We start from the raw sequence: 26119 nt of genomic DNA on the forward strand, positions 1-26119 counted from the left end.
ATACCTGTCGTAACAACATTGCACATGAGCATGTCAGGACTACTTTGGAAAACATGTTTCATAGGTTATTATGTAGCTAGATGTATTTGTAAATATGAATACATTGTCCACTTCCCCAGAGAAGTCAATATTAGTGTATGTGCTATATGACCAGTAATAATTATACTGACAACTGGAGTATACATCAAAGGACTTCTGTTTAGAATGGTTATGACAAAGGCAATGATGTGCAGGTTTACGTTTGGTAATGACCAGCGAGTATTGTGAGGTGGCAAAGAACTACGGTTCCCAGCATGCAAAGCTTTGTAAAGGGGTGGGGCTGTCTGGTTTGTTTGGGCGCGGGCAGATTTGGATCGAAAAATGGCGGAGTGTGGAACAAAAGTTAACAGGTCTGCTATACTTCATTCTTGAACCGTATAAAACATTTCTAATTTATATTTTTTTTACCAAACATACCAGCATGCTGTAAATATAGTTGTGATAAGCGTTTCTTTATAGCAGACAACATGGCACTTTAGATAGCTAACGATGTTGCCAACGTCACAAACTACAGTTAGATAGGTCCAGCCTAACTACATTTATCCAGATAACGTTGTTAGCCTGCTAGTTTGCTACATGTCAGTGCATTGGATTCGGCGTGAAACTTGATTTGAGTATTGTAAATTACATTATCATTTGTAATATCTTTTTCAGCGGATGCGACACTGATGATGTCGATAACCAGGGCAAGGTAAGACGTCAGAAGGTTAATCTAGACATGGCAGTTGAACAAATCAAAATATACATCCATCGCCATAACCATACTTTCGTTTTGTTTTCCCTTTTGTATAGGAAAGTCCCCAGGGACCCAAAAGAGGCCGCTCTCATAGTCCAAGTTCAGCTCCCCCACAGAAGTCCCCTCGCATCCACTCTCCTAAATCCTCCACCCTCCTGTCGGAGGCAACAGAGAAGCCTACGGAGCCAAGCACGGGAGAGGTGCAGGAACAGAACCCGGAGGGCGGTGTTCAGGGTGATGGTACTTCCCTGAGTCCGAACTCCCGAAGGAAATCCTGGAGGAGGTCTACAAGAGGCAGACGGTCCTTGCCTGCACTCTTTAACCCCTCCCAGAGTAAGCACCCTCGATTTACTGGATGTTGAGGTGTAATGCTTCTGGTGACTTTTTAGCAACCACGACGTAAACTGAATCGGAGTACATGTGATCTTATTGAATGCTTGATCTCGTCTCTCAGCTCTCTGCTGTGCTATTGACCCATCCTTACCAGAGGAGGACAAGCTGGAGAAGCTTTTGGAGGCCTCTATGAGAGTGAGTGCATGGGATTACACTATGGGGGGTTCACTGAGGCAGTCAGCCCTGGAACGGAAGTTCTTATGAGATAATAGATGATTGTTTGTCTGATTTCCTTCTGGTTTACAGCTAGCTTTACAGAAAACAAAGGACTCGCTGCAGACATTACCCAATGCTTGTCTGGAATCCTTTCAATCTCAAAGTAAGTAAAGACCGAGTGGTTGACCCTGGTTACATTTGTCCTCATGTTGTTCATGTAAGTAGTACATGTATTGTTTACATAATTAATATCCCTGTTATACTCCTTGGCTCAGTGGAGTCTATACAAAAGGAATGGGGTTGTCTGGCCAAAGACATGAGCAGCAAGCAACCTCCAACAAACACTGCCAGGTATTGCAGCCACGCCTTCTATATTATACTCTATTGTATCTTTTAAATGACTGTTTAGGGTTTTCTACTATTATGCATTTCATTCTGAATCTTCACACTCTTCTCCTGTTATGTTAGGGACCCTGCTATACAGAAGGCTATGGAGCAAACCCAGAAGGCCATCCACAGGTATTTTCATCCAGTGCCTTTTTTTGACTTCAACATTCCGTGTGGATTTTTCTACTTTGACGAATCACTGTTGATCCAGGTTGCAGGTTGAGAATGAATCTTGGGAGTCCCTGCTCAACAAACATCGCAGCAAAGCAGACGAATTGGCCAGGTGAGCTGTCATGCTCATCAGTAACACTGAGTCTCTCACTGCACAATCTGACTCTACATTTAATGGCTATCTGTCTTGGAACATGGTATATATTGGTGTGTGTATATGTATATATATATACATATACACATATATATTGTTTTGTTTTTGTCTTTCTCGTGACAGACGGGTGGAGCAAGGCCAGCAGGGTGGTGTGCCGTTAGACCCGGCCTGTCTGTCTCAGTCCTCACAGAGCCAGATCATCCTCGGTAAACCTGACTACCAAAGTGTACTGTGTAGACAGCAGCCCCTACTGCACACTATAGAGCTGGTGGTAAGTATGAGGTGCAATGATTGCATTTAACCAATGTGCTTTGATGATGCTAGAAGGGTTCAATTGTGGTGTGATGCTCCCTTTTGTAGATGGACTCTCAGTGTAAGATGGTGAGGGAACTTCTATCCATCCAAGGACAAGGAAAGTTACTGGTGAAAGAGACCAGTAGTCAAGTGGGTAAGGAAACTGACAATAACTTCTTTGTATTGCATTTTTGTCCAACACAAGATAAGTCTGAACGATATCTGGATGTTTTCTCCTCAGCGTCTGAGGCGGGATTCCAGCATCTTCCCTCAGATCCTCTCAGGAATCTGCTGGCAGGTCCTGGTCCCACTTTGCTGTCCTAATCACTATTGCTTTTGGCAACTGACAACTCATTCATTTGACTGGTATCAACACCCAGAATTGTTCTTCGGGTTCATTCTATACTGCAAGGCCAGTCGTGTTGCTTCCATGTCTCGTATTTCTCTCTGCATCTTCTGTTAGGGGAATGTGTTTTGTAGTGCATGCTGTTGTCCACCAGGGGACAATACTACTCTTTATTAAGGATCCTATACCATTCACCTGCTTTGTAGATCTCATATGATTGGATGTTTTGTTAAACTGTGCTTTTTCAACTAAGATTAGCATTAGTCATAGATTGTACTAATCTAAATTTTACCCTCCTATATTTTACCAAGTTGTTCTGTAAATGTTTCAACTTTATGAACATAAAGAATGTATTTGAAAGAGACATGACTGTCTTATTATTGGATTATCCCATGTTATCACAGATGAGACATCCCTGTAAATGTGTAACTATTGTGCAACGAATTCAATTATTATTTGGGGAATGAAAGAAAATGCTCTACGACAGCCACAGTAGCTAGATTCATAAAAAATGCAGCCAAATGGGACAAATCTCAACGTTCAACACTTTGCTCTGCAAGATAGCCCCATCCTCTGAATGTGAAACCATTCCTCTCAGGACACGTTGCTTTCAGTTAGCACAATGATTCTGGCTTCCTGTCCCTTGCGGCCATTTGCCTCAGTATTTTTCAGATCCACTTCTCACTTGCGCCAAATTTCTTCCACCTCCTCCATGTCCCCTGACCGTTAGGGAGAACCCCTCCCCCACACCATGACTCTTCTTGCGTTCTGCTGGGTCACTGAGGCAGAACGCAGCCCTGACATTATGCAGTGATTCTCATCCCCCCACTTGCACCCCTAAAGACTCTCAATAGCTAAGTTCGCTCATGTACGGCCTCGCACTCTTCTTATCTGAAGAAAACAGGATAACGTCTCCACACGTCTTCTATCCAGTCAGTCATCCGGTGACGACGGTTTCCATTGAACCTCGCATTTACTTTTCGTTTGTTTCTTTTTTGTTCTTCTATTCTTATTGTCAAATCGACTCCCACCTATGGCCTGCACTTCATCCCTCATGGGATTGCTCCTCCCAAGGTTTCTTAAAAATGGTTCCCCTTCTGTTTTATCCCAGTTGTTTTTCTCTTCTTGTCTCTGAAGGTTTAGGCTAGTTAAAGCTGATCTGTAGGCATCTGTGAAGCCCCCCCCCACGTGACATTGCTTGTAAGAAGGCCTATATACATTTTAGGTCCTTGTATTGTACAAGCATGCAACAAAACAGCTTCATCCGTCTAATATGAGACTGAAGTGAAGCTAATTATCAAAGGGAGAAAGGGCAAAGACAGACAGGTCTATAAGGACAGAATAATGATACGATAGGCAGGACAAAGTGGCTTTGACGTCCTTAGTTTCCAACCTCAATGGTATTTCAATTTCTGTCATAATATGCAGAGGAAGTGATTGAGTTTTTGTTTCTTACTGCCGGAAACAGGGACTTAGACATACAAATGAGGTGCCTTGTGACTGATGGAGCCATGTCGTAAGTAAACTAGCTATTAGAGGCAGAGACGTGAGGTTTGCCAAGTTCTGTTACTTGGAAGGGTACGTAAAAATACAATCTTACACAGATTTACATGACGAGGCTTCCTGCTCCTTGTATTCTACATGAAATGCGGGTAGTGACCCTTGCACAGTTGTGCACGTTTCACGTGCCACGAGCCCTACAACACAACACCGAAGTCACTACTGTACACTCTAGTCCTCTGTTTCATATCCGACTTTAGATTGATTAGTTGCACATTGTAGCAGAGGGATGTGCAAGGAGTCAGCATTAAGCACTGCCAGTTTTGTCGTACTGCTCTTCATGCACACCCATCATCTCTCCGACGCCGCGCCAGGTTGCGCCTCTGAGTCCATTCAGCTAGCCATTCGTCTGGGAAAGCTGTCTCTCTCTCTTCTGAGTGATGAACTACGCCAAAAACGTCCACGTTTGCAGAAAAAATGAGGACACTTGTTTTCAATCTGCTCTGTCCACATTCTCGCACAAAAAGACAGATTAGATGTAGCCGATTCATCATTGATGCTGCTGTAATATGAGGGGCCTACATTTTCTGACACTTTATGCTGCAACTACGATCGGATACTTTATTGATTTATTCGGGTACTTAGTAAAATTCAATTGGACAGATTGTATCAATGGGCAAATCAAGGCTAATAAATTACTTAATGCAATCAAAACACATCTCACTATTCATCCGCCACCCCTCCCCCTCCTAAAAAAAAGACGAGGAAAGCATCATGAAAACCAAGATTGTCAAAAAAAAAATGAAGAAAATTGAATGAAACCATACATGTATGCACCCTATGAAGAGTTATTTAATGTAAACGTGACTAGCAATCTCATGATTCAAGTATATCCACTTGCAGTTAAATTCACAAGTGAAATTCCACAGTCATTTCCCAGATGAAATTATTGTGATCAACATTAGAACTACAAGCATGCAACTGACTTTGTGTAAATATTGTGATTTGTTTCCCAACGACTCGTAGCTAAACCGCTCAGACTCTTCCTCACAGTAAATTGGATTTACACTGTACTTTACGAGACAGACAGAAGCCAGGCCATTCTTGAATAGCAAGCTAACTTACAAACTATGTGGCTATCAGCAGCAGCTATGCTTGCTTTTTTGAAACAGTCACGTATCTTAACAATGGCGTTAAATGCCAACCAGTCTTAGCTAGCCGTCAAAGTATAGTCGATACAATAGCTAATCATCATTAGCATGTTGACCTAAATTAGCTAGCCTGATATCTAACATGCTAGCTACACTATAGTGGATAGCTAGCCAGCTACTCCTTATCAGCATACGCACACACACAAGCTAGCCAGTAGCTAGTAACTGGTGGTGGTGTTCGGTGGACGATGCACTCTGGTCCCTCGCGCAGCTAGCTAGCGCTCTTTCCTTTTGGAAAACAATGGCATGCACTGTTTTGAAAAGCAAACCCGAACCATAGGGGATTTTTGACGTAGCTTGGCGTTGTTGAGCGAACGGGTTTTTGCACGTTATTTTCTCTTAGGTTGGCAGGATTTTTACACCAGCTATCGTGCATAGCTGTATATTATTGTCTTTCTTCCCCTGAAAATGTTGTAGTGCGAGGCGCTGTCTGCCAGCTCAACATTCGCTGCATGTATAGCTTGCTAAGCTCCGTTTTTTTCTGCGTTCGGGGGGCTTCAACCAGCTAGCTCCACAGTGGCTAGCTGCATTTATTCGCTAGCTTAATCGTTTTAATTGATATAATAATATTGACACCACTGTAAATCGCACGTGAATGTAGAACCGCATTCGAGTATTTTTAGCGCAGCTATTTGGTAATAGTACCTATCAGGCAGTGGTGTATGATTTGCGCTGGAGACTACTTTGTTAGCTAGCGAGCTAGCTAATTGTGCTGTATTCGATTGAGGAAAACAGCGAGGTTTCTTTGAAAGTATGGATGACCAGACTAGAATGCTGGCGGGTCTCACCGGACTCGGTGGATTATCGCAAGCCGATGTGGGAGATCCAGACTCGGTCAGGAAACAGCAGTCACTTGGCCAGCCTCAACAAGACATTGGGGATATTTTACAGCAGATCATGGCCATCACCGATGAAAGCCTCGACGAGGCGCAGGCCAGGTAATACTAACATCTAAGGGAAATGGGATTGAAAACGCGAGAAATCATGTTTATGTATACACAGTTTCTATTGTCATCATTTTGAATTGTGTAACAACGGCAGCTAATTGACAAATGCAATTGATAGGATTTTGACATCACTTTATTTGCTATTTACGCATGTGGTTTAATTGTGGAAAAATCAGATCCACATTTTCTTTCTGATAAGCTTCATTTTTATATGATGGTTATGTGGCGTCGTATAGTATGTAAGTCTACAAGTATTACTTTTTTGTTTAAACCTTGCACGTGCTTAGAGAAATTGTCCATATGCAGTACTGTTTGTACCTACAAGGCTGGAAGCTTTTAACCCAACGTTCATATAGATTATATATTTGGAAGTAGAGCGTATATTCAGTAACTAGCAACGAATTAGTTTTAGTTTTTGAATTCAAACTTTAAAAAGTTTTGAGTCTTTAATGGCACATGCGTCAGAGTTGAATAACGAGTGGAACCATCACCATGGTTTCTGTAACAATTTACAATAGCATGCACCATATCTCAACATGCCTCAATATAGTCTACATTTCTTCATCTATAAAAAATGCTCATCTAGAAAAATGTGTTTCAAAATGATTTAAATGTATCCGTCTCTATAAATAATGATCTTTAAAATGTACATAGTTGTGTTGAGGGACTTGGTTTGGTAGGTAATATTAAACCTGACATCAACAAGGGTATTGATGAACAGTATGTGGCACTGGACTCATGATTGGACAATCATTCATGTAGTTCCACTCTCAACATTTGTGTAATATGTTTTAATATCATGGCTTTTGAATATGTATCACCAAAAAAGCAAATGACCCTTACTCATCTCCCATACGGCTTCAAGAAGCCATAAGGTGAGCTTATACGCGTCAGAATTTAAACAATGGACAGCGTCCACCGCGAAACTGAGGCCACCGTGTGATGTGTCATTAGCTAGTGATTTTCCACCCAACATTTGACCACCTGGTTCTCTTAATTAATTCACTGCTCTTTCACTCCCTCCCTCCCTGGTGTTCATCCTTTTCATTGTGTGCAGGGTGCAATCAATTCTCCTATAATGTGTACGCGAGTGCAGCTGTCCGCAAATCGAGTTTCTATTAATGAGGAGAGGGAGGGGGGACGCTACATGGCCGGCCTAGGAATTGTAGGATATTATATTTTCTTCCTTTCAAAATATGCACGAGGAAGGGGTAGCCATACATTAAATCTGTCATGAATGTCATATATTCTACTGTTGTTAATTTCTGTGTATTAAGGGTATTTGTACATAGGACATTTGCATGTATTGATTCATAATTGATTAATAAGACTTGATTCCTAATTTGGCCTTTTTTGGGGTGTGTTAGTTAGAGACTGCTTTGGCGGAGTTAAGTATTTTTCCAGCAAACCTTTCACCAGTGGCATATCATTTTACCATGAGAAGCTTGTTGAGACGAGTATACGTCTTGCCTTTTTACCTCTTGTGCATCATCTCTTGATGGATGTTTTGCTCATTTTAGATGTAACATCAGTCATAATCTGAACCCGTGACATTAGCATCTAAAGTAACTTATGTTTTGGATCATTTATATTTAAAGATGACAGTGGTACTGGGTTATCATAACAGAATATCCACATGCAGTAAGTGTTCCCTCTGGGCTTGGAATCAACATTCCTGTGGACTACGGTCCAGACCTGTAAACACAATCATCTCCCTTATGCAAGGCTCGGAATCAGTCTGTCTGGATACTTATGATTCTCTTTTGGCCAAAGCATGCCAATCCACTTAAGGACAGTTCTGGCACTGGCACCAATCTTTTCCAGTCCGTGTTTTAGCATGTTGTGATGTTCACATCCACTTCTCACCGAAGGGGAGACTGTAGAGAGTTGTTTGAACAACTCTCTGAATTTGGTTAGCTGTCTCAGCAAATATTCTTCAGTATAGTTAGTCTCTTGTTTTCTTCTTTTTTCTTTTTTTTGTATTTAAAAAAATATATATTTTTACTATATTTGATGTAGCTTCTATCAGGGGCATTGTTACATGCTCCTGTACCAGCAAGGCCCTGACCTATGAGGTACTAAAGCAGTCTTGGTACTGTATTTAGCTTACTGTATTGCTTCAATCACATGTGGCACAAAAGACTGCCTGCCTGTCTAGCAATCAGTCTACCTACCTACCTACCTACACACCTACCTGTCTGCCTACTTGCGTACCTAGTAAGCTAGGAGGGATGTGCTGGCCAGTGGTGAGGAGCCCTCGTCCTAAAGCGGAGCAGTGTGGTGGGATGGGGGGGGGGGGGAGTTCGTTATGTCCGGGCAGCAGAGGACGACACAGTTGCGCCCTGCACTTCCTGCCAGCCAGCCAGCCCGCCCGCCCGCCCTCATCCTCTCACCCTGTTACCCTATGTTCAGATGCTGGCCAGAAGAGTCGCCGGCGCATTGGGGCGGATCAGACGACCCCACAGAGGGAGGGGGAGCTGGGGGGGGCACGGCAGGGGGTGGCCTGCCGCTCAACTTCCAGCACAGGTCAGTACTGGACCGCATGAGCACTCCCCCTCTCCCTCCTCTTGCTCATCCCCCCCCCTCCATGATGAAGGCACCCCCCCCCTCCCCACTCCACTCCAGCGGTCTAAAAAACACACAACTGACGCACACAGGCGTACACGATCACGCACACCAAGTCACCCCGGGGTACGCCCTCCGCGGTATCCGCCGGGACACGCATACCAACGCGCACAGCCACACAGGCATCACATAGCGTACAACACACAACTGGACTGGGTGTCGAGGTCAGGTGTGCTCATTCTTCATCTGTCGTGTCGTGGTTTGTGTCATTGTTTTCCCCCGAAACACTCTCGAGTCCGATCATCCCACTGACGACCACCCGGTGATGATTTGTACTACCTTCATTCCAGGAATCATCGTTAATTCTGTTCCATCGTCTTTTTGCACATTCTTGTTCCAACTCGGCATTGATATTTGGCGTATCACTTTTTGTCGACCTGAAATGTTCTTCTCGCTTACCCCAGAATAGCCAGTAGGACCTTGAAATTGGCGCTTTGGAAATGTCGCCTTTCCACCCCATGCCTAATGTTTTTGAACAGCACAAATGTCTCCGGGTCTCCTCCTCGTGTGAGGCCCTATCGTAAGCGCGGCAGCGCCCAGACCAGACTGCCAAGGGAGTCCGTGACTCGCCGAGCCATCAGAGAGGCGTGTCTCCGTACGTGTCTGTCAGTATGTGCACTTGATGGAGAAACGACAGACACTCGAGGAACAACACAGATAGCTCCCGAAGCATCCTTCTGCGTGAACGCTCCCCACCGTGTCATGTCGGGGAGCATTCAGTAGAGTGATCAGCCTCTCACTCAGGCCTGAGATGTCAGTGAGAAGCTGTCATGGGCCTGGCTGCTTTTAACGCAGGAGGCTTCCATCAGCCCTAGCCAAGAGCCGCTGTGTTTCAGACCTCTCGGACAGTGCCTTTTTTTTCTTCCTTTTTCGTGGTTGTTTTGGTTTAGTTTGTTTGACTCCGCTGACACATGTCTGGTGTGAATGAGTGGTGTTTCCAGACAGGTGAGTCATTAGGAGGTGCATGACAACGGATTGATTACTCTTTTGACTTGGATTTCCCATGGTTTGTCTCCCATGTTAATATTGCTGAGGAGAAACCGACACAATGTCGAAACTGCCTGAGTTTCCCTCCCCCCCCATGTCATTCTAATACAGTTGCTGCTACCATGCTTGGATCTCTGCAGATGCATACAGATGGTTGGGGGTTAAGGGGAGCGGGATCCATCGCCTAGCCCCGTACATCGACAAATCTGTGTATTATGAAGGGAAACGGTCTGAAGTTGAGGTCCGCCAGTTTTAATCACGCCTCCCACCTTCCTCTCTTCTTCTCCTCTCTCTCTCTCTCTCTCTCTCTCTCTCTCTCTCTCTCTCTCTCTCTCTCTCTCTCTCTCTCTCTCTCTGGCAGGAAACACGCGCTGAACTGTCACAGAATGAAGCCTGCGCTCTTCAGCGTTCTCTGCGAGATCAAAGAGAAGACAGGTACGACTCTCTCTCCCTCCCTCTCCTCCTCCTCGGTACTGCTTTCTCACTTCACTCCACTGAAGCTTATACAGTCTGACCCAATCTGATGTAGCCCAGCTTATTGGGGGTTTAGTTTGTCCGATAATTGTTCCCTGGTGGGGGGATATTGATGTCGTATGAGCATTGGTAGTCAATACTCACTGTCATAAGTTGCATTGATGTTGCAGCAGGGGCCTAGGTGGACTGGTTTGCTGCCAAGTAACTGCATTCCTTTTTACCTTTTTATGTGGGGAGGTTGATCTTATGTGGGGAGATAAACATTGCTGCCCCAGCATGGTCTTACCTGGTGTAAAAGAACCATTCCATTCATGTCCCGCAGGTCATGTTCAGTTTAATGGAAATACAAATGCACTGTAAGTTCCCCATTTTTAAAGAGGCTTTTAGTTCTATTGGTATGTGATATTGCCCAGGTCCACACTATTTTCTTTTTTAAATCTAACTCTTTAATCTGGGTATTACCAGTTTATTCCATAGCTTTTATTTGTTTTTCTAAGCCAATCGAGAAATATCCCTCACTAATATCCGGGTATTACCAGAAGGATGTTGCTGCAATGGTGGAGGATTTCATTCGCCAAAGTCAAAGTCTTGATCCCATCTTGTTAGCTATTCCAGTCAGCTGCCTAGCAGATCTCCAGCATGGTTCAAAGGAGGAGGGCAGGAGTGGATGGAGGATTGATGGTTATGGTGGTACAGGGTGGGCGGGGCTCTGAGTCCCTCCCTTCTCTCCCTCTCTCTCTCTCCCCCCCCCCCCCCTTGTTTTCTCTCATGGTATCTCACCAGTTGAAATACAGGCTGAAAACCCTGCACTGCTGCATGTTGTGGCGATCTGTCAATAACGCATTATTGCTCTCTTCTCATTGGACGAAACTAAAGGGCTTTGCTCGGGGGGAGGGGGGGGGGTAGGGTCAGGGGTACCCAGTTTCCTTGGCAACCAGTGGTCCTATTTACCCTAATGCCATTCCCTTTGATTTTCACATTTAGCTGTCTCGTAGAGAAAGAGAGAGGGGGAGATATGTGGCTGTGGAAGACGCGTGGGTGAGGGTAGAGATGGAGACAGGGTTGGAATGATAAGTCACCTTTTTTATCTTTTGCACTGCCTCTGCATGTGTTCGGCCTGTTCCGAGCCGCTGGGAATAATTCCGTAAATAAACACGCGGAGATCTGTCCCTCTGATCGTCCACTGTTTGACCGTGCTGGTTCCTCTGCTTGTAGTGACCCCCCCCCCCCCCCCCACCACCATCTTGTACCTGCTCTGCCGTTCCCCTGCTGCCCCAGCAGACCCCCCTGCAGGCGCCATTATGCGCTTGTGGAATGTGAATTGACAAGGCTCTCGACTGCAGCTCATGGAGCCTCCAATCAGTAGTCCTCCAGTATCTCCACAGATTTTTCTGCAGTCTTCTACACGCACGCACATTCACATTCAGACACACACACACACACACAAACACACACAGAGAACAGCAGGGATAAAAGCAAACTCGGGGCTTGGGTCTACTCCTGCTGCTTGGGTCTTGTCCTCTCCCCCCACCCCCCCCTCTCCTCCCTCTGCCTTGCTCCCATTCTTGAAAGAGAAGACTTGCTCTGAACTGGGGGCTTTGATATGGTAATGCAGGGGGAGGAGGAGGGGGGAGGAGGAGGAGCGAGGGAGTTGGGGGGTGGGGGAGGTGAATTCCACAGAGTGCTGCAGTTGGGTGGATTGTTTTCATTGTTAAGGAAATGTTCCTCTCAAATGCCAGCGACCCCCCCCCCCCCCCCCCCCCCCCCTCTCCTCCTCCGCCCCGAGATCCTCGCTGTCCCGCACTCTCAAGTTAAACATGACCTTCATCCGCGTGAAATTAGGGTTTAGTTAAAATGTTTGTCACGGATTCACTCTGAAAGGAAGTGAAACGACCGGCGAGGGGATGAGAATGGATCAAAGTTTTCGGAGAGAATTATTTTGCTTCCCACTCCGCGATGTTTCCCCGTCTGTCTCTGGGGCATTTCTTTAGCTGTAAAAATAGCCGGGCTCTTGGTGCAGTGGGACAACTTTCTACCAACCAAATGTTTTCAGAAGCCCGTGCCTCTGTGTTTTCCTCCTGCTTACTCCTTCCTGACAAGTCTCTAACTTGCTCACTTAGAAATCTGTCATGTGATCCAACAGCGAGGGAAAGGTTTACCAGTGGGAGAGACATCCATCCATCAAATGGTCTTTCTTTGCTGTAAACCTTCTTTGTTTGGTCTGTGCGGGCGCAGTTGTTTCCCACTCAACATGGAGAAGTTGTTTGTTTCCAGCCCGTTTTCAAGAACAGCTGTAAAAGATAATGATGGAGCTAACCTCAACTGGGGTCTGTTGTTTTGTCGGAACATTTAGTGACAAATCTCCCGGCCTTTCGAAGCAAGTTTACGTTTAGTCATTTAGCAGACGCTCTTATCCAGAGCGACTTACAGTAAGTACAGGGACATTCCCCCCGAGGCAAGTAGGGTGAAGTGCCTTGCCCAGGGACACAACGTCATTTGGCAGGGCGGGGAATCAATCCGGCAACCTTCTGATTACTAGCCCGACTCCCTCACCGCTCAGCCATCTGACCCCCTTTTTCACCCCTCAAGTTCACCCTCTTTCCAAACCGCGGCCACCGGCTCCAGTGTTTCCCATGTATATTTCCTGTACAGTCTGTGAAACATCAGTTTCGTCCATCCTTAAACAATTTGTCAAGTACTGCGTGTAGTAAAGCAGCAGTTAGTTGTCTACCTGATGGCACGTTTACGTAACCCTTCATACATAACCCTTCATACATAGCCCTTCATACATAACCCTTTATACATAGCCCTTTATACATAACCCTTTATACATAGCCCTGTATACATAACCCTGTATACATAACCCTGTATACATAACCCTTTATACATAACCCTTTATACATAGCCCTTTATACATAGCCATTTATACATAGCCCTTTATACATAGCCCTTTATACATAACCCTTGATACTGTGTAGGGATCCTGCACGGAGCCGACAGTCAAACAGGCTGTCGGATGTGTCTTACTGGGTTAATGTTGTTTCTTCAGCATCTCCCACGGCTCTCAGTACACACAGCCTCCAGCCCTGTGAATCACTCGCCTAATTAAGACCGTTAAGTATCATTGGCTTCCAAAGAGCTTCATTTGAACCCGGCCGTAAAATTTGACGAGTTGTCGGAAACCTCAGACTTTTTTATGATAGTTTAACGACTGAAAGCCTCGCAGCGCCTGTTCAGCACAGAGGATGTCGTTGAGGAGGGTTCCCGATGTGTTGCCTTAAATGGCAGAGGGACAGAAGAGGGAACCAAACCGTGGGGGGGGTAAAAAAAAAGAAAAGGGTAAAAAAAAAAAAAGACTGCCCGTATTATTTTATGTGAACGCGTTCAGTCAAGTACCTGGCAGCTACGAGATGATTTGGTTTTGTTTGCCCTCGTCTCTGTTGGAGGTTGTGTGCGCCGGTCTCCCTGCCACTCAATCGGTTTTTCTCCCTCTTTGCCGAAGCGATTGTAAAAAAAGAAAGGTGGTGGTGGGGGGGCGGGGGGAGGGTTGAGGAGGGGATGGGAGGAGGAGGAGGACGAGAAGGAGCGATAGAGAGAGATTGATGAGACAGTAAGAGCAGCAGTAATTACTCCATGTCCATTCCCCAGGCCAGATTGGCAGACGGCTAATATCACACAGACCCCTAGCCCTGACAGACACACCCCCCCCCACCCCGCCAACCCCCCCCCCCCCCCCCCCCCCCGACGCAAGCCCTCCAACTGGGGAGCGATGGAGCACCCCAGACCCTTCAGCCCGGCTCAGCCCGGCTCAGCCCCGGCCTAATGGTGTGTGGGCTGACTGCTTCTCTCCCTGTCTGTCGCGTTGTTCCCTCCGGGATTAGCCCGGGCCCTGTCTTGTGTTCCTGGAAGGAGCAGAGTCTTCGCGGAGAGGGATTTTACAGGGGCGTCGAGCACCTTCGTGGCAACTTACTGTAATGGTTGCGCCAATGTGTCAAACTGAAGTCAGACGATCGTATAGTATGGGGGACGCGCATTGGCACGTACTTCTGTCACAGCCCCTCTTAACTCTGTGAACCTTCTCTCTGCCATGAGGTGTGCTACTAGGATTCTCAGTTTGATCCATTGGCTAAAGCAGTTATGGCCTTCATATCAGCCATTCTTCTGCAGAGAAAGACTCTTAGTGGGGGAGGGGGGGGGGGGGGGGGGGAGGGGGGGAATAATCAGAGTGAAACATCGCAGTGCTCTACTCCAACACGCTTCAGCCCACCTCCCTCTGTGTTGGTCGCACCCCTCCCCTCTCAGTCTGGGGGCTGTGTAAAGGCAGCCAACATCTCTTTAATTAAAGATATGTAAATGTGGCCTCAGCTGGATTGCATTAGCGTGGTGGCGGTAGGGCGGGAGAGTGTCAGAGCCCAGCTCCTAATCCTGACTAATTAAGGATTAATTACAATTGATGGGAGCGCCCCCCGCATCCCCCCCCCTCCCCATAGAGCAGCACGCCACAGTCCCAGAGAGTATGTTTGTGCATATTTCATACTGTGTCATAGATGCAGAGGGGAGAGATGGAGATATCAGGCGTGGGTGGGTGTTGGATCGGTGGGTGGGTGGGTGGGCAGGCAGACAGCAAGCTATCCCAGGATTAGGAGTGTGTTTTTGGGTTATCGGGGGCATTAAGGACCCCGCTCTCCTCCTAAGCCTGGAGCACTCTGCACAGGGTGAAGGCTTTGGATGGGTGACACTCGGATTGAGGCATTAAAAGCTGTCTGCTAATCTATATTAATCTGCGTCTCACGCAAAGGTGTGAACACAGCCGAGCGTCACCGCCTCTGCTTCGGGGCCGCGGGCGAGGGGCAGTGCCGTCGCGCCCCGTCATCTCCCAGTTCCGAGGCGCTTGTCGGGAGGCAGGCGCCGGCGGACCCGCGCGCCGAGGGCGGGGCGAGCCGTCGGCACCGAGGACGCGGTCGTTCCCGTCCTCCACAGTCGGTGCTGCAGAGGACACGCGGCGACGCGGCTTCGGCTCTTCCCCCGCCGCTGTCTGACTGTGTCACATCGCTCGTTTCGCTCGTTATAGATGGGGCACGGGGCTCCCCCCCCCCCCCCCCCCCCCCCCCCCCCCCCCCGATCCAGTGCTTAATTGCCATCTCATTTGCATAACAGTGCAAATTAACGACCTCTCAAACGAGCGTTCATTTTTTCACAAAGTCTTTAGGAGCTCCTTAAGAGGCGGCGCTAATGAGCGCGGGAGGCAGCTGTGCTGATGAGGACGGCGGGGAGAGACGGAGCGAGGCTGGGACCGGGCGGGGAGGGGGGGGGGGGAGCTGGAGCTCTCTTCCTCCCTGCCTGGCTCTCCTCTCTCATCATTCTGCCCCACGCCTCCCCCCCCCCCCCCCCACACCCCCGGTGACAGCTCTACCTCTCGCCTTCCACCATCTTGTCTCAAACCCCCAGGAAAGAGCGCCGCTGTGTGTGTGTGCGTCTGTGTGTGTGCGTGTGTGCGTGCGCCTGCATGTGAGTGACCTTACACGGCTATCCGTTCCCATTTTCCGGTCGAATATTAGGCTCGACGGGAGCGCCCGTGCAAGTGAGGACCGTCAGCGCCAGCCGTCGCGTTCCAGACGTCTCTATCGAGCGACCCGCGCGTCGGTGCACTACGTTGTGGTTTTCCAGTCGTTCCTCCGGAGTGCGCTTTCGCTCTGGTCTTCATGAAAACGCCTCGCTAGTTCATTAAGAAGTGATTAATGGTGTGTTGGCTTGGCGAGCCATGTTTGCCCAGGGTGGTACCCATTCACACCCTAATCAGATCCCACTACGTTAACACTGACCGCTTACCACTCCCTCAATATGGCTGCAGTGTTTGGGGTTGTATGTGTGTGTGTGTGTGTGTGTGTGTGATTTTATTGTGTTTATTTGCATGCAAAAAATTAGAATAAAAAAGAAATGCTGTGTGTTCCCGGGTGCGTGCCACAGGGTTACAGCAAAGCGGCCAAACAGTGATTAGCCTGAGCTGCTTAAAGCAGGAAGTGACATATGGATGGATTCCCCGGCTTACTCTCCTCCACAGCAAAACAGCCCTCAACAAGGATGGCGCCCAGCGAGAGCAGTGTGCTGAGGGACACCGTCGTGGCCCCTGTAGGCTTAACGCCCAGACTCGCATCGGGGGGGGGGGGGGGGGCAACACTTCCTTCGCGGTGATGGGAGATGGAGGGAGAGGATGCTGAGAGTGGCTCTCCAACGCGGTCAAACCGTGACATCCACCCCACAGGTTCGCCGGCCGTGTCCCCGTTTCCTCAGGCTAGCAGTCTCCAGCAGCGTTCACCTACACTGTCACCGCGGCCTGAGCTTTTAGATCAAGCGGCCTCGTGCCCGTGTCGGGTCTGTTGAATGTCTGTATGGAGGCCGTGCTCCCTCAGTCGGGGTCGCGGAAAACTCTGGGATCCACTGCAGCCTGTTGGTGTGCCTCCACCCTCCGCATGCTCGGTGGGCTTCTTCCAAAATCGGATCTGTTCATGACCAGTATGTGGCGAGTGTAGTCTTGCTTCTTGTAAATGCTCAAACCTCCCCTCTGTTGCACCCCGTTCTTCAAATCTAGCCAGATTAATCCTCCCCCCTCCCTCTCCCTCGCTCTTGCTCTCTCTCTCTCTCTCTCTCTCTCTCTGTCTCTCTCTCTCTCTCTCTCCCCTCCCTGTCTTCAAATACCCTTTTCTGTATTTTGTTCCCACATATTATTCAACCTCCCTCGTCTCCAGTCTCTTGTGTACGGCTGAATTCATTGTCTATTCCTTCTGCCATCTTTTCCTCTGCTTCTTACTGTCTCTCTCTCTCTCTCTCTCTCTCTCTCTCTCTCTCTCTCTCTCTCTCTGCTTGTACATCTCCTCCTGTGACTCCTTGTGTTTTTTCCCAGTTCTCCTTGGCTTTCCTTTTACCCTCTCTCCTTACCTGTTTTCCCCTTTTTTTTTCTTCCTTTCTTTGCCCCCCCCCCCCTTGCTCTCGCTCTCTCCCCGCTCCCGCTCCCTTGCTCTCTCCCAGTGAAAGGCTGAGAATACCCAAGGGAGCTGATGCAATTAAAATGCTAATCCTGTCTGTCTACTGAGAGAGGGAGAGGGGGGGGGGGGGGGCTGACAGCATGAGGGATTGCGGCTCACATGGAGAACTCGACTGAAATGGAGAACAGAGGGAGAGGAGGAGGAGGGGGGAGGGGGGGGAGGGTGCCGAGAGGGGGGAAGGGATGTGTGTGTGTGGGGGGGGGGGGGGGGCAGGAGAGAGGAGAGACACGAGAGTGTAAAGCGTGTGTGCCGGGCGATGATATAGTGACCTCCGTTTTAAGGCACATCTCTCCTTTTACGTGTTGGAAGAGATTGCACTTTATGTACAGTATCGCTGTGTTGGGTGGACTACGGCTCAACTCCACCGGCTCAGGGATATCGTAGCCACCTTGCACCGCACACGCACACACACACAACAACAGCGTTGCCATATTGGCTGTGCTGAAATGAGGGTGATTATGTATGCAGTGGAAACCCAGCTGGAGACCTTGAATATTTCATAGTATGGGTTGCTCGTTCAGTCTCTCAATGCCACACTGACTGCCTTGGGAGCTAGCTGGTCCATAATTGAGTGTTTCTAAGAGCCGGGAATACAGTTTGTGGCCCTTTTCTCCACTTCCCCTTGGGCTTGTTTTCCTGCTGTGTTTTGGATGTCACCCATCACCCAAGCGGGGCGAGCGAACCCTCCTCCACAGCCAGGCTCGTCTCGCTGCTCTGGACCGGTCAGCCTGGACGTCTGGGGGTGACCGACAGGCCCACGCTGGAGGCGGACAGAGCGTGGAGGCCCCTCAGGCCTCGGCAGAAGCACTTACTAACCACATAGTCTACGCACGCACAGTCAGGTCTCCCACCGGCAGTGACTAACCACCCCCATAGGTGCGTCCGCACGAAGCGCCCCCGAAGTCGAGCTCCCTTCAAGTGACTGAGGGGGGGAAGGCAGAGCGACGGAGGAGTCGGGGTCATTAGTTCAGTTCGGCTGGGCCCGCCGCATTCCTGAGCCCCGCAGAGGGGGGAGCGACGGAGAGCAGGAATGTGAGGGAGGGGAGAGGGAGAGAGAGACGGAGAGGAGCCGAGTAGAGAGAAGCGAGCAGGCAAGAAGGAACAGGAGAAAAAGAAAAAGAAAAGAGAGAAAAAAAAGCAACTGCATGGGAGAGGAAAAAGAGTTAGAATTGTGAGGGAAGGAGACTTTATAGAAAAGGAGGGAGCGCTCCGAAGTTAAAAGAAGGGAGGCTTTGTTGGGGGGGGCACAGAGTTGGCAGGTTGTGTTTATTCAGTTTGGAGCGAACCCCGTATTCTGGCTTGGATTTACACCCAGGTTATTATTAACCGTAAGAACAAATGGCAGACTGTTCTCATGTTTGTTCTTTTGTTTCGGCTCTGGAAGCAGGAGAGAATGCTTGCCTGCTCTCTCTCTGCCTCTCTCTCTCTCTCTCTGCCTCCTTTATCTCTCTCCGTCTCCTCCCTCCCCTTCTCTCTCTGTCTCTCCTACACCGAGGGTTGTCATACAGGGGCTTAAGTTTGAAGTTTGTTTAACAGCAAAGGTCTTACGAATGCTTACTGGGGATTGGCTCGTCGTGGCGGTTGTTGTTTAAAACGAAAAGTAGGTATTTAAAAGAAACAATCCAATCCCTGGGCTTCCTCCTTTTAAAGCAGCCCCCCCTCACCTTTCACCATGAGCTCTGACAGACTGCCATAATCCCCGAGTGGAAGTCAGATACCACTGACTTACCACTGTGAATATAATCCTACATATACCCAGGGTTTGCCTCCCTCAGAGCATGTCACTGAGCCTCTCAACCCCCCCGAAAAATACAAGAACAAGTGGAACAAAACACAACCCGCTGTCTGCCTTACGTTTTCAGTCTGTGTTCTTAAAAAAAAACGAGTTTTCAACGGTGCATCTGCATTCCAAACTGCTGTACGAAAAGAAAAGAAAAGTAAGGCAGACTAGTTTCACGGTGGAAAGGGAACCGTGCAGGTGTAGAGTTCCACAGACACAGAGAGAGAGGGAGGGAGTGTGTGAGAGAGAGAGAGAGGGAGGGAGGGAGGGAGGGGAGGGAGGGAGGGAGTGTGAGAGAGAGAGGGAGTGTGTGAGAGGGATGAGAGCCCGGCTGGAGGCTGACAGAGGTCCCGCTTTAATGCAGTGGTGGAGTGGAGCGTCTGAAAGCTGTACTTATGGCCAGTGGAGCTCGTACTGACAGCACATGCACTCCCATTACTATCCCCATGCCTCATGCGCCCGCGTCCTGGCGGGCCGCCACCGAGGGGCCCGCGCTGCCCTCTGCTGGCGGACGGGGGAAGCGCGAGGCGCCCTTTCACATCCACTCGGGGAAACTTGACAAATGTTTTGGACCGGGCACTTCTGCTCGAGTTGGAGCATTGATGAAGTGTCCTCACTCGCGTTAACCCCCCCCCTGGAATCCAGAGCGGCTTCAAATTCCCAACGGAGGACTCGTCGGACAGTAGCAGACCCTTTCACCACGCCTCCCTCCCCAACTTTCGCTTTGCGCTCTCTCGCTCTCTCTCATCCCAAGTGTCTGTTTCCCCCCCCTCTGTGCCCTCCAGTGCTGAGCATCCGGGGGGTGCAGGAGGAGGACCCGCCGGACCCCCAGATCATGCGCCTGGACAACATGCTGCTGGCCGAGGGCGTGTCCGGCCCCGAGAAGGGCGGGGGCTCGGCGGCGGCGGCGGCCGCTGCGGCGGCGGCGGGGGGCTCGCCCAACGACGGCAGCATCGAGCACTCCGACTACAGGGCCAAGCTGGCCCAGATCCGCCAGATCTACCACTCCGAGTTGGAGAAATACGAGCAGGTAAGGCTCGCCGGTCGGGTCGGGTGAACACACGGTCTCTGTCCGCGCCTCCAGGTTTGGTTACGTAACCCCCCTCCCTCCCCTTCTCTCTCTCCCTCTGTCTTTCTCCCTCTGTCTCTGTCTCTCTCTCTCTCTCCTCTCTCCCCTCTCTCCCCCTCACTCCTTCCTTCTCTCCCTCTCCCCCCCTCACTCCTTCCTTCTCTCTCTCTCTCTCTCTCTCTCCTCTCTCTCTCCTCTCTCTCTCTCTCTCTCCCCTCCCAGGCCCTGCAGCGAGTTCACCCAACCACGTGATGAACCTGCTGAGGGAGCAGTCGCGCACGCGGCCCATCTCGCCCAAGGAGATCGAGCGCATGGTGGCCATCATCCACCGCAAGTTCTCCTCCATCCAGATGCAGCTGAAGCAGAGCACCTGCGAGGCCGTCATGATCCTGCGCTCGCGCTTCCTGGACGCCAGGTGTGTGTTGTGTTTGTTTTGCTATTCTCGTGAGAACCAGAAGTCCCCCCCACAGGTGTAGCAAACTAAGGTGCATTTCAACGGCTGTGGAGCTTTAATTGGTCCTCGCTGCTCACGACTTCAAGTGCTGGAGTTTAGGGCGCCACATGGAGAATGAGGGTTAGGGTTCGAATAAAAGGGTTTGGGATATCACGACTTTGAATGGGAGGGAATTGTCGGGCCTCACTAGTGCCGGTACATTTACATGTATGCATTTAGCAGACGCTTTTATCCAAAGCGACTTCCAAGAGAGAGCTTTACAAAAGAGCATAGGTCACTGATCATAACAACGAGGTAGTCCCAAACATTGCAAGCAGCCATAACATAAAGAAATACATTTTAAAAATGTATGCTTTATGATGCGACGCGTCCCGCCAGTCACCCCTGACCCCTCGCCTCTGACCCTCCTGTCCCCCTCCCCCCCCCCCCCCCGAACAGGCGCAAGAGGCGCAACTTCAACAAGCAGGCGACGGAGGTGCTGAACGAGTACTTCTACTCCCACCTGTCCAACCCCTACCCCAGCGAGGAGGCCAAGGAGGAGCTGGCCAAGAAGTGTGCCATCACCGTCTCTCAGGTCGGCCCCCCCCCCCCCTGCCTAACCCCACGCACCCTGCGGGGGGACACACACCACCACCCTGCGCATACACCAACTTCTGGGCCTGTGAACACTAATCCTCCTGTTGTCGTCGTTGTTTGTGCGTGTGTCCCCCACTCCAGGTCTCTAATTGGTTCGGCAACAAGAGAATTCGGTACAAGAAGAACATTGGTAAGTTCCAGGAGGAAGCGAACCTCTACGCAGTAAAAACAGCGGTGGATGCTGCCAGTGTGTCGGCGCAGGCTAGCCAGGCTAACTCTCCCGGCGACGCCCAACTCAGGTACCGTGTGCCCCATCCGCCCCCCTCCCCCCCCCCCCCCCCCCCCCCCCCCCTCCTCATCTACACCTCAACCCACCCACCCGCACCACGACAGGCGGCGTCCAGTTTGCACACACGCGCCGCGCGCGCTCGCGCGCAAGAGCGAGGAGAAGGGCCATGTTTTGTTTTCGTCCCCGTCTGTCGTCCCCGTCTGTCGTCCCCGTCTGTCGTCCCCTTCTGTCGTCCCCCGTCTGTCCTGCCTGTCTGTGTGTGGGGTTACGCGTCAGACCTCGTTTTGCCTGTTTCGTGTCTGACGACCTGGCTGCGAGGCCCTCGGCCCCCGCCGGTTCTGACGCGTATGTTGTTCCGGTCCGCCCCGTAGGGCAGTATGTCTCTTCCTGGGTTTGACCCGCGCGCGCGCTCCACGCGTTTCACCTGTGTGCTTCAGCACGGCTTCTCTCATTTCTGCAAGCATGTCTGCCGCCCTGCTACCTGTCTGTCTTCGTTTCGCCTACGTTCACACACACACACACACACACTAATATATATATATATACACACAGCCCACACTCACAGACATACAATCATACACGTGCGCACACAATAACATACCAGCTTACCCCTATTTGCTGAGGAAGCAGACAGGAGCAGGTAGGTCATCATTCAGTCATTGTCAGCTGTAGAAGGGTCATATCATGCTCAGCCCTCTGTTCGCCATGTGCCCGGACCTTCCCCCCTCTGGGCCCGTCCGAAACTCCCCAGCCTGCGAAGACGCATTTGACCCAATCACGGCAACTGAGATCTGTAACGTTGCTTGTCGTTTTAGGATATAGGATTGGATTTTCGATTCCGCCCAGTGCTAAGATATGTTGACACGTAACATCAGCGTTGCGTTCCACAGAATGTCCCAGTCACCTTTTTTAGTCCTGTGGGGATCCCTTTTCCGTTCTTCACTGTCTGGTCAGTTTCACCCACGGCACCCATAACTCCCTCTTGGCTGACGAGTGACCCCCCCCCCCCCCCGGGTACCACGGTTGCCAGGCTACGTTAGTGTGCGTACCTTTTGCACGGTCGGTAGCGGGTGTGGCCCTGGCACCCGCGGCGTGCCTGATTGGCTCCGTGTGTTGCCCACAGGGTCGTCGGGGCCTTACAGCTTGTCTCACACAGGCGACGCCTACCTCGGCCTGCGCTCGGTCAACGGGGAGTCTCTCAACATCGCCCCCTCTCTTCAGCCGCAGGTAGGCACTGAGGACTTCTGCAAAGCCTGCCTCAATGCCCCCCCCCCTCCTCCTCCTGGTTAACTTCCCAGACCACCTGCCCTCGAGCGTCTTCTCCCTGGCTCTGCCCTAGCATTCCCCTTAGACACCACTTCCTCCCCCTGCCTGACCCTGAGCACTCCCCCACACCCCCCCCCCCCTCCGATACAAGCCTTGTGTCCCACACGGCCCCTCCCCATCCTGTGATTTCGTGATTGGTGTTCCTCCGACCTACCCAGGCATTTCTACATTAGCATCCCTCCATCCCATCACTCTGTCTCTCTCTGTCTCTCTCTGTCTCTCTCTCTCTGTATCATCTGTCCTCGCTCTCTCTGTCTCTCTCTCTCTCTCTCTCTGTATCTCTCTGTCTCTCTCTCTCTCTGTGTGTGTCTCGCTCTCTCTCTCTCTCTCTCTCTCTCTGTGTCTCTGTCTCTCTCTCTGTGTCTCTGTCTCTCTCTCTCTCTGTGTGTTTCTCTCTCTCTGTAATTCTCTGTCTCTTTCTCTATGTGTCTCTCTCTCTCTCTGTATCATCTGTCTCTGTCTGTCTGTCTCTCTCTCTCTGTCTCTCTCTCTCTCTCTGTGTGTCTCTCTCTCTCTCTGTGTATGAATGCCCTAGCCCATCCCCCTCGCCTGGGTTTGGTCTCCCCCCCCTCTTTCTGTTGTCATGGTGTTGTGTGTTACCCAGTGGATGTGCACTGTCGTGTTGGCCCCGCCCCCCCGAGAGGAACCCCAGATTTCTGCTGTAGCGAGCCTGTCGCGGCGGTGCTGCCCGACTGGTAGTCATGCAGTTCAGCACTTCCTAGTGACTGCGAGGGTCATAAACCATTCCACCTCATTGCATTGTGTGAATAAATGCACGGATTGGCTCTTTATCTGCAGTCTTTCGTTCCTTTGGAGTGAGACCAGCGGGTAGGCTGGGGACCCGGGGTCCTGCCAGAGAGACTCCTGACCCCCTCTTGGGGTCAGGGTGACCTTCCCATCCTCTCGCTGGTTGCAGATTAGAGTAGGAGACGCAAGCAGAGGTTTGTGGGAGCTGAATTGGCTGTGCTTGACCCCTCCCCACCCCGACTTGCGTTTCACATTTAGTCATTTAGCAGACGCTCTTATCCAGAGCGACTTATAGTAAGTACAGGGACATTCCCCCCGAGGCAAGTAGGGTGAAGTGCCTTGCCCAAGGACACAACGTCATTTGGCACGGCCGGGAATCGAGCTGGTAACCTTCTGATTACTAGCCCGATTCCCTAACCACTCAGCCATCTGACTCCCTGTTTCAAGTGCCTTCCCGATGCAGTGTTTTTCTATGTGTGTGTGTGTGGGGGGGGCGGGTGTATTTGTGTTTTTGTAGGTCGTGTTTCCAGGTTACAGTTTCATCCCTCCTAAGTGCTGTTTTTGTTGTTGTTGTCGTTTCCTCTTCCCGCCCGCTCCCCCCCCCGCCAGGTGGATACCCTGCACCGTGCTACACACCTGATGGGCGGCTATGAGGAGCTGTCCGCTAGCACGCTCTTCACCCCGCACCCCCTGGACGTGAGTACAGCCCCCCGCTGCCCCCCCCCCCCCCATGCTCTTTTCAATCAGGACCCCAAGAGTGTCGCTGTGCAGGAACCCGCTCCCCCCCCCCCGCAGAGTGAATGTTGACGGAGGTGTTTGTGCGTGTGTCCGTTGCAGGCCAACAGCAGCAGCTGGCAGGGCCCCACCAACCCTTCCTCGGTCACCTCTCCACCGGCTCCCCCCGGCAGCGTCCACTCCGACACGTCTAACTAAGACCCCCCCTCGACGGCCCCCTTCACTCCACACGCTCCCGCCACATTCCCCCTTTCGTCCCCCTCCTCCGTCCCCTTCAACCCCTCCCGCCCCACCTGGGCTCTCTGCTCCTGAAGCCAGCCTGGACCCAGTTACACTCTGCCCCCTATCTACCACTCTCCGAAGCCGGACTGGGATCCACCAACCCAGGCAACATGTCGATCTCACTCACACACACACACACACACACACTTGTCACCCACCGGACAGCTGAAGGGAAGATGGAAGGGACTAGTCTTCCACCCTGCGGTGTGTTTGTGCTGGAGGGGATTGGACCTCCCCGGGGGGGGGGGGGGCTGTGTCTGGGTCATGATGTCTGCACATCATGACCCTCGTCGCCCGTGCACACGCACGTCGACAGTCCCACACCGTGTCCCGCAGCCCGTCCCCGTCGTACCGACCTCCGCACTCCACCCCTTCCAAAGGGGCCGACCCCCTTCAGCTCTGGAAAACTGTGATTCAGCTCATTCCCCCCCCCCCTCCCTCCCTCCCTCCCCCATGAAGCATTGACTATGACACGTGACACTGGTTACACACTCTAGCCAGTCACCAAGGTGACCTCGGGTCACCAGGGAGCTCTGCTCACCTTGCTTGTACCAAAGTGCTGCCCACCTCCCTCCCCCAACCCCCGCCCCCTCCAATAGTTGTCACCCCCCTCCTGTTCCTCAAGGAACAACCTCCTGGCAACTACACGCAAAGACACTGTTGTATCTTCCATCCTTTGACTGCTTGATGTTTCATTTTAGTGAGGATTTTTACGTGAGATAGATATATATAGAGATATATATATACATAGATATATATAGCTCAGATATGCACAGATGTGAGCACACGCCCTCCCACTTTGAGCTCCTTTTTAGGGAAGTAGACACGCGCAATCTGTCAAGCACAAACTTCAGGCATCTCGACACAGGTGCAGCTATCTGGTTAGAGAGAGCTGTGGGAGATCACGCTAGCAGACTGCTGACTCTGAGCCTGGCGGAGCTGGAGGATGGTGGTGGTGGGGGGGGAGAGGGAGAGAGGGCAGAGGAGAGATGGGAGGGATCTCCCTAGGCTTGGGGGAGGTTGTCACCAACAGCCCCTTCGTGGGTAGTCATCATAAGGTTTTGTACAGTGCCCTCCAAAAGTATTGGAACAGTGAGGCGAATTCCTTTATTTTTGCTGTAGACTGAAAACATTTGGGCTTGACATCAAATAATGAACGTGAGACCAGAGATCAACGTTTCAGCTTTATTTCCAGGTATTACATCAGGATCTGATGCACAACTAAGAAAATATCACATTTTGTTTGAATCCACCCATTTGTCATGTGATCAAAAGTATTGGAACAGATATACTTAAAACATATTTAAGTGAATAAGACTTAATATTTAGTTGCAAATCCTTTGCTTTCAATAACTCAGGCAAGTCTGTGACCCATTGACGTCACCAAACTTTTGCATT

At 50.4% G+C, this 26119-nt stretch overlaps 2 protein-coding genes across 2 annotated transcripts; both read left to right on the forward strand.

Moving 5' to 3' along the window:
* The first annotated feature begins 33 nt into the window (after positions 1-33).
* LOC124479948 (kinetochore-associated protein DSN1 homolog) lies at positions 34-3039 on the forward strand. The gene is made up of 11 exons (XM_047038921.1): positions 34-389; positions 694-730; positions 832-1108; positions 1230-1303; positions 1415-1487; positions 1600-1675; positions 1793-1843; positions 1923-1994; positions 2160-2307; positions 2397-2484; positions 2572-3039. Exons 1-11 carry the CDS (start codon positions 361-363, stop codon positions 2652-2654), a joined length of 1008 nt encoding a protein of 335 aa, XP_046894877.1. The 5' UTR covers positions 34-360; the 3' UTR covers positions 2655-3039.
* Positions 3040-5243: 2204 nt separating this feature from the next.
* pbx4 (pre-B-cell leukemia transcription factor 4) lies at positions 5244-25783 on the forward strand. Its single transcript, XM_047038922.1, is given in 10 exon segments — positions 5244-6325; positions 10308-10381; positions 20029-20286; positions 20544-20727; positions 21205-21340; positions 21484-21620; positions 21622-21641; positions 22755-22858; positions 24314-24400; positions 24542-25783. Coding segments are annotated over 10 exon segments (1281 nt in total). The 5' UTR covers positions 5244-6140; the 3' UTR covers positions 24638-25783.
* Positions 25784-26119: the final 336 nt, after the last annotated feature.

The sequence above is a fragment of the Hypomesus transpacificus genome, chromosome 17 (genome assembly GCF_021917145.1).
Source record: "Hypomesus transpacificus isolate Combined female chromosome 17, fHypTra1, whole genome shotgun sequence".
NCBI classification, from domain to species: domain Eukaryota; kingdom Metazoa; phylum Chordata; class Actinopteri; order Osmeriformes; family Osmeridae; genus Hypomesus; species Hypomesus transpacificus.

Excerpts from the sequence above, each read along its gene's own strand:
- LOC124479948 (XM_047038921.1), top strand. The coding sequence starts at position 361 with ATGGCGGAGTGTGGAACAAAAGTTAACAG. Across the intron at positions 390-693 it reads TGTGGAACAAAAGTTAACAG|CGGATGCGACACTGATGATG; the intron begins GTCTGCTATACT and ends TATCTTTTTCAG. Across the intron at positions 1,844-1,922 it reads ACCCAGAAGGCCATCCACAG|GTTGCAGGTTGAGAATGAAT; the intron begins GTATTTTCATCC and ends CTGTTGATCCAG.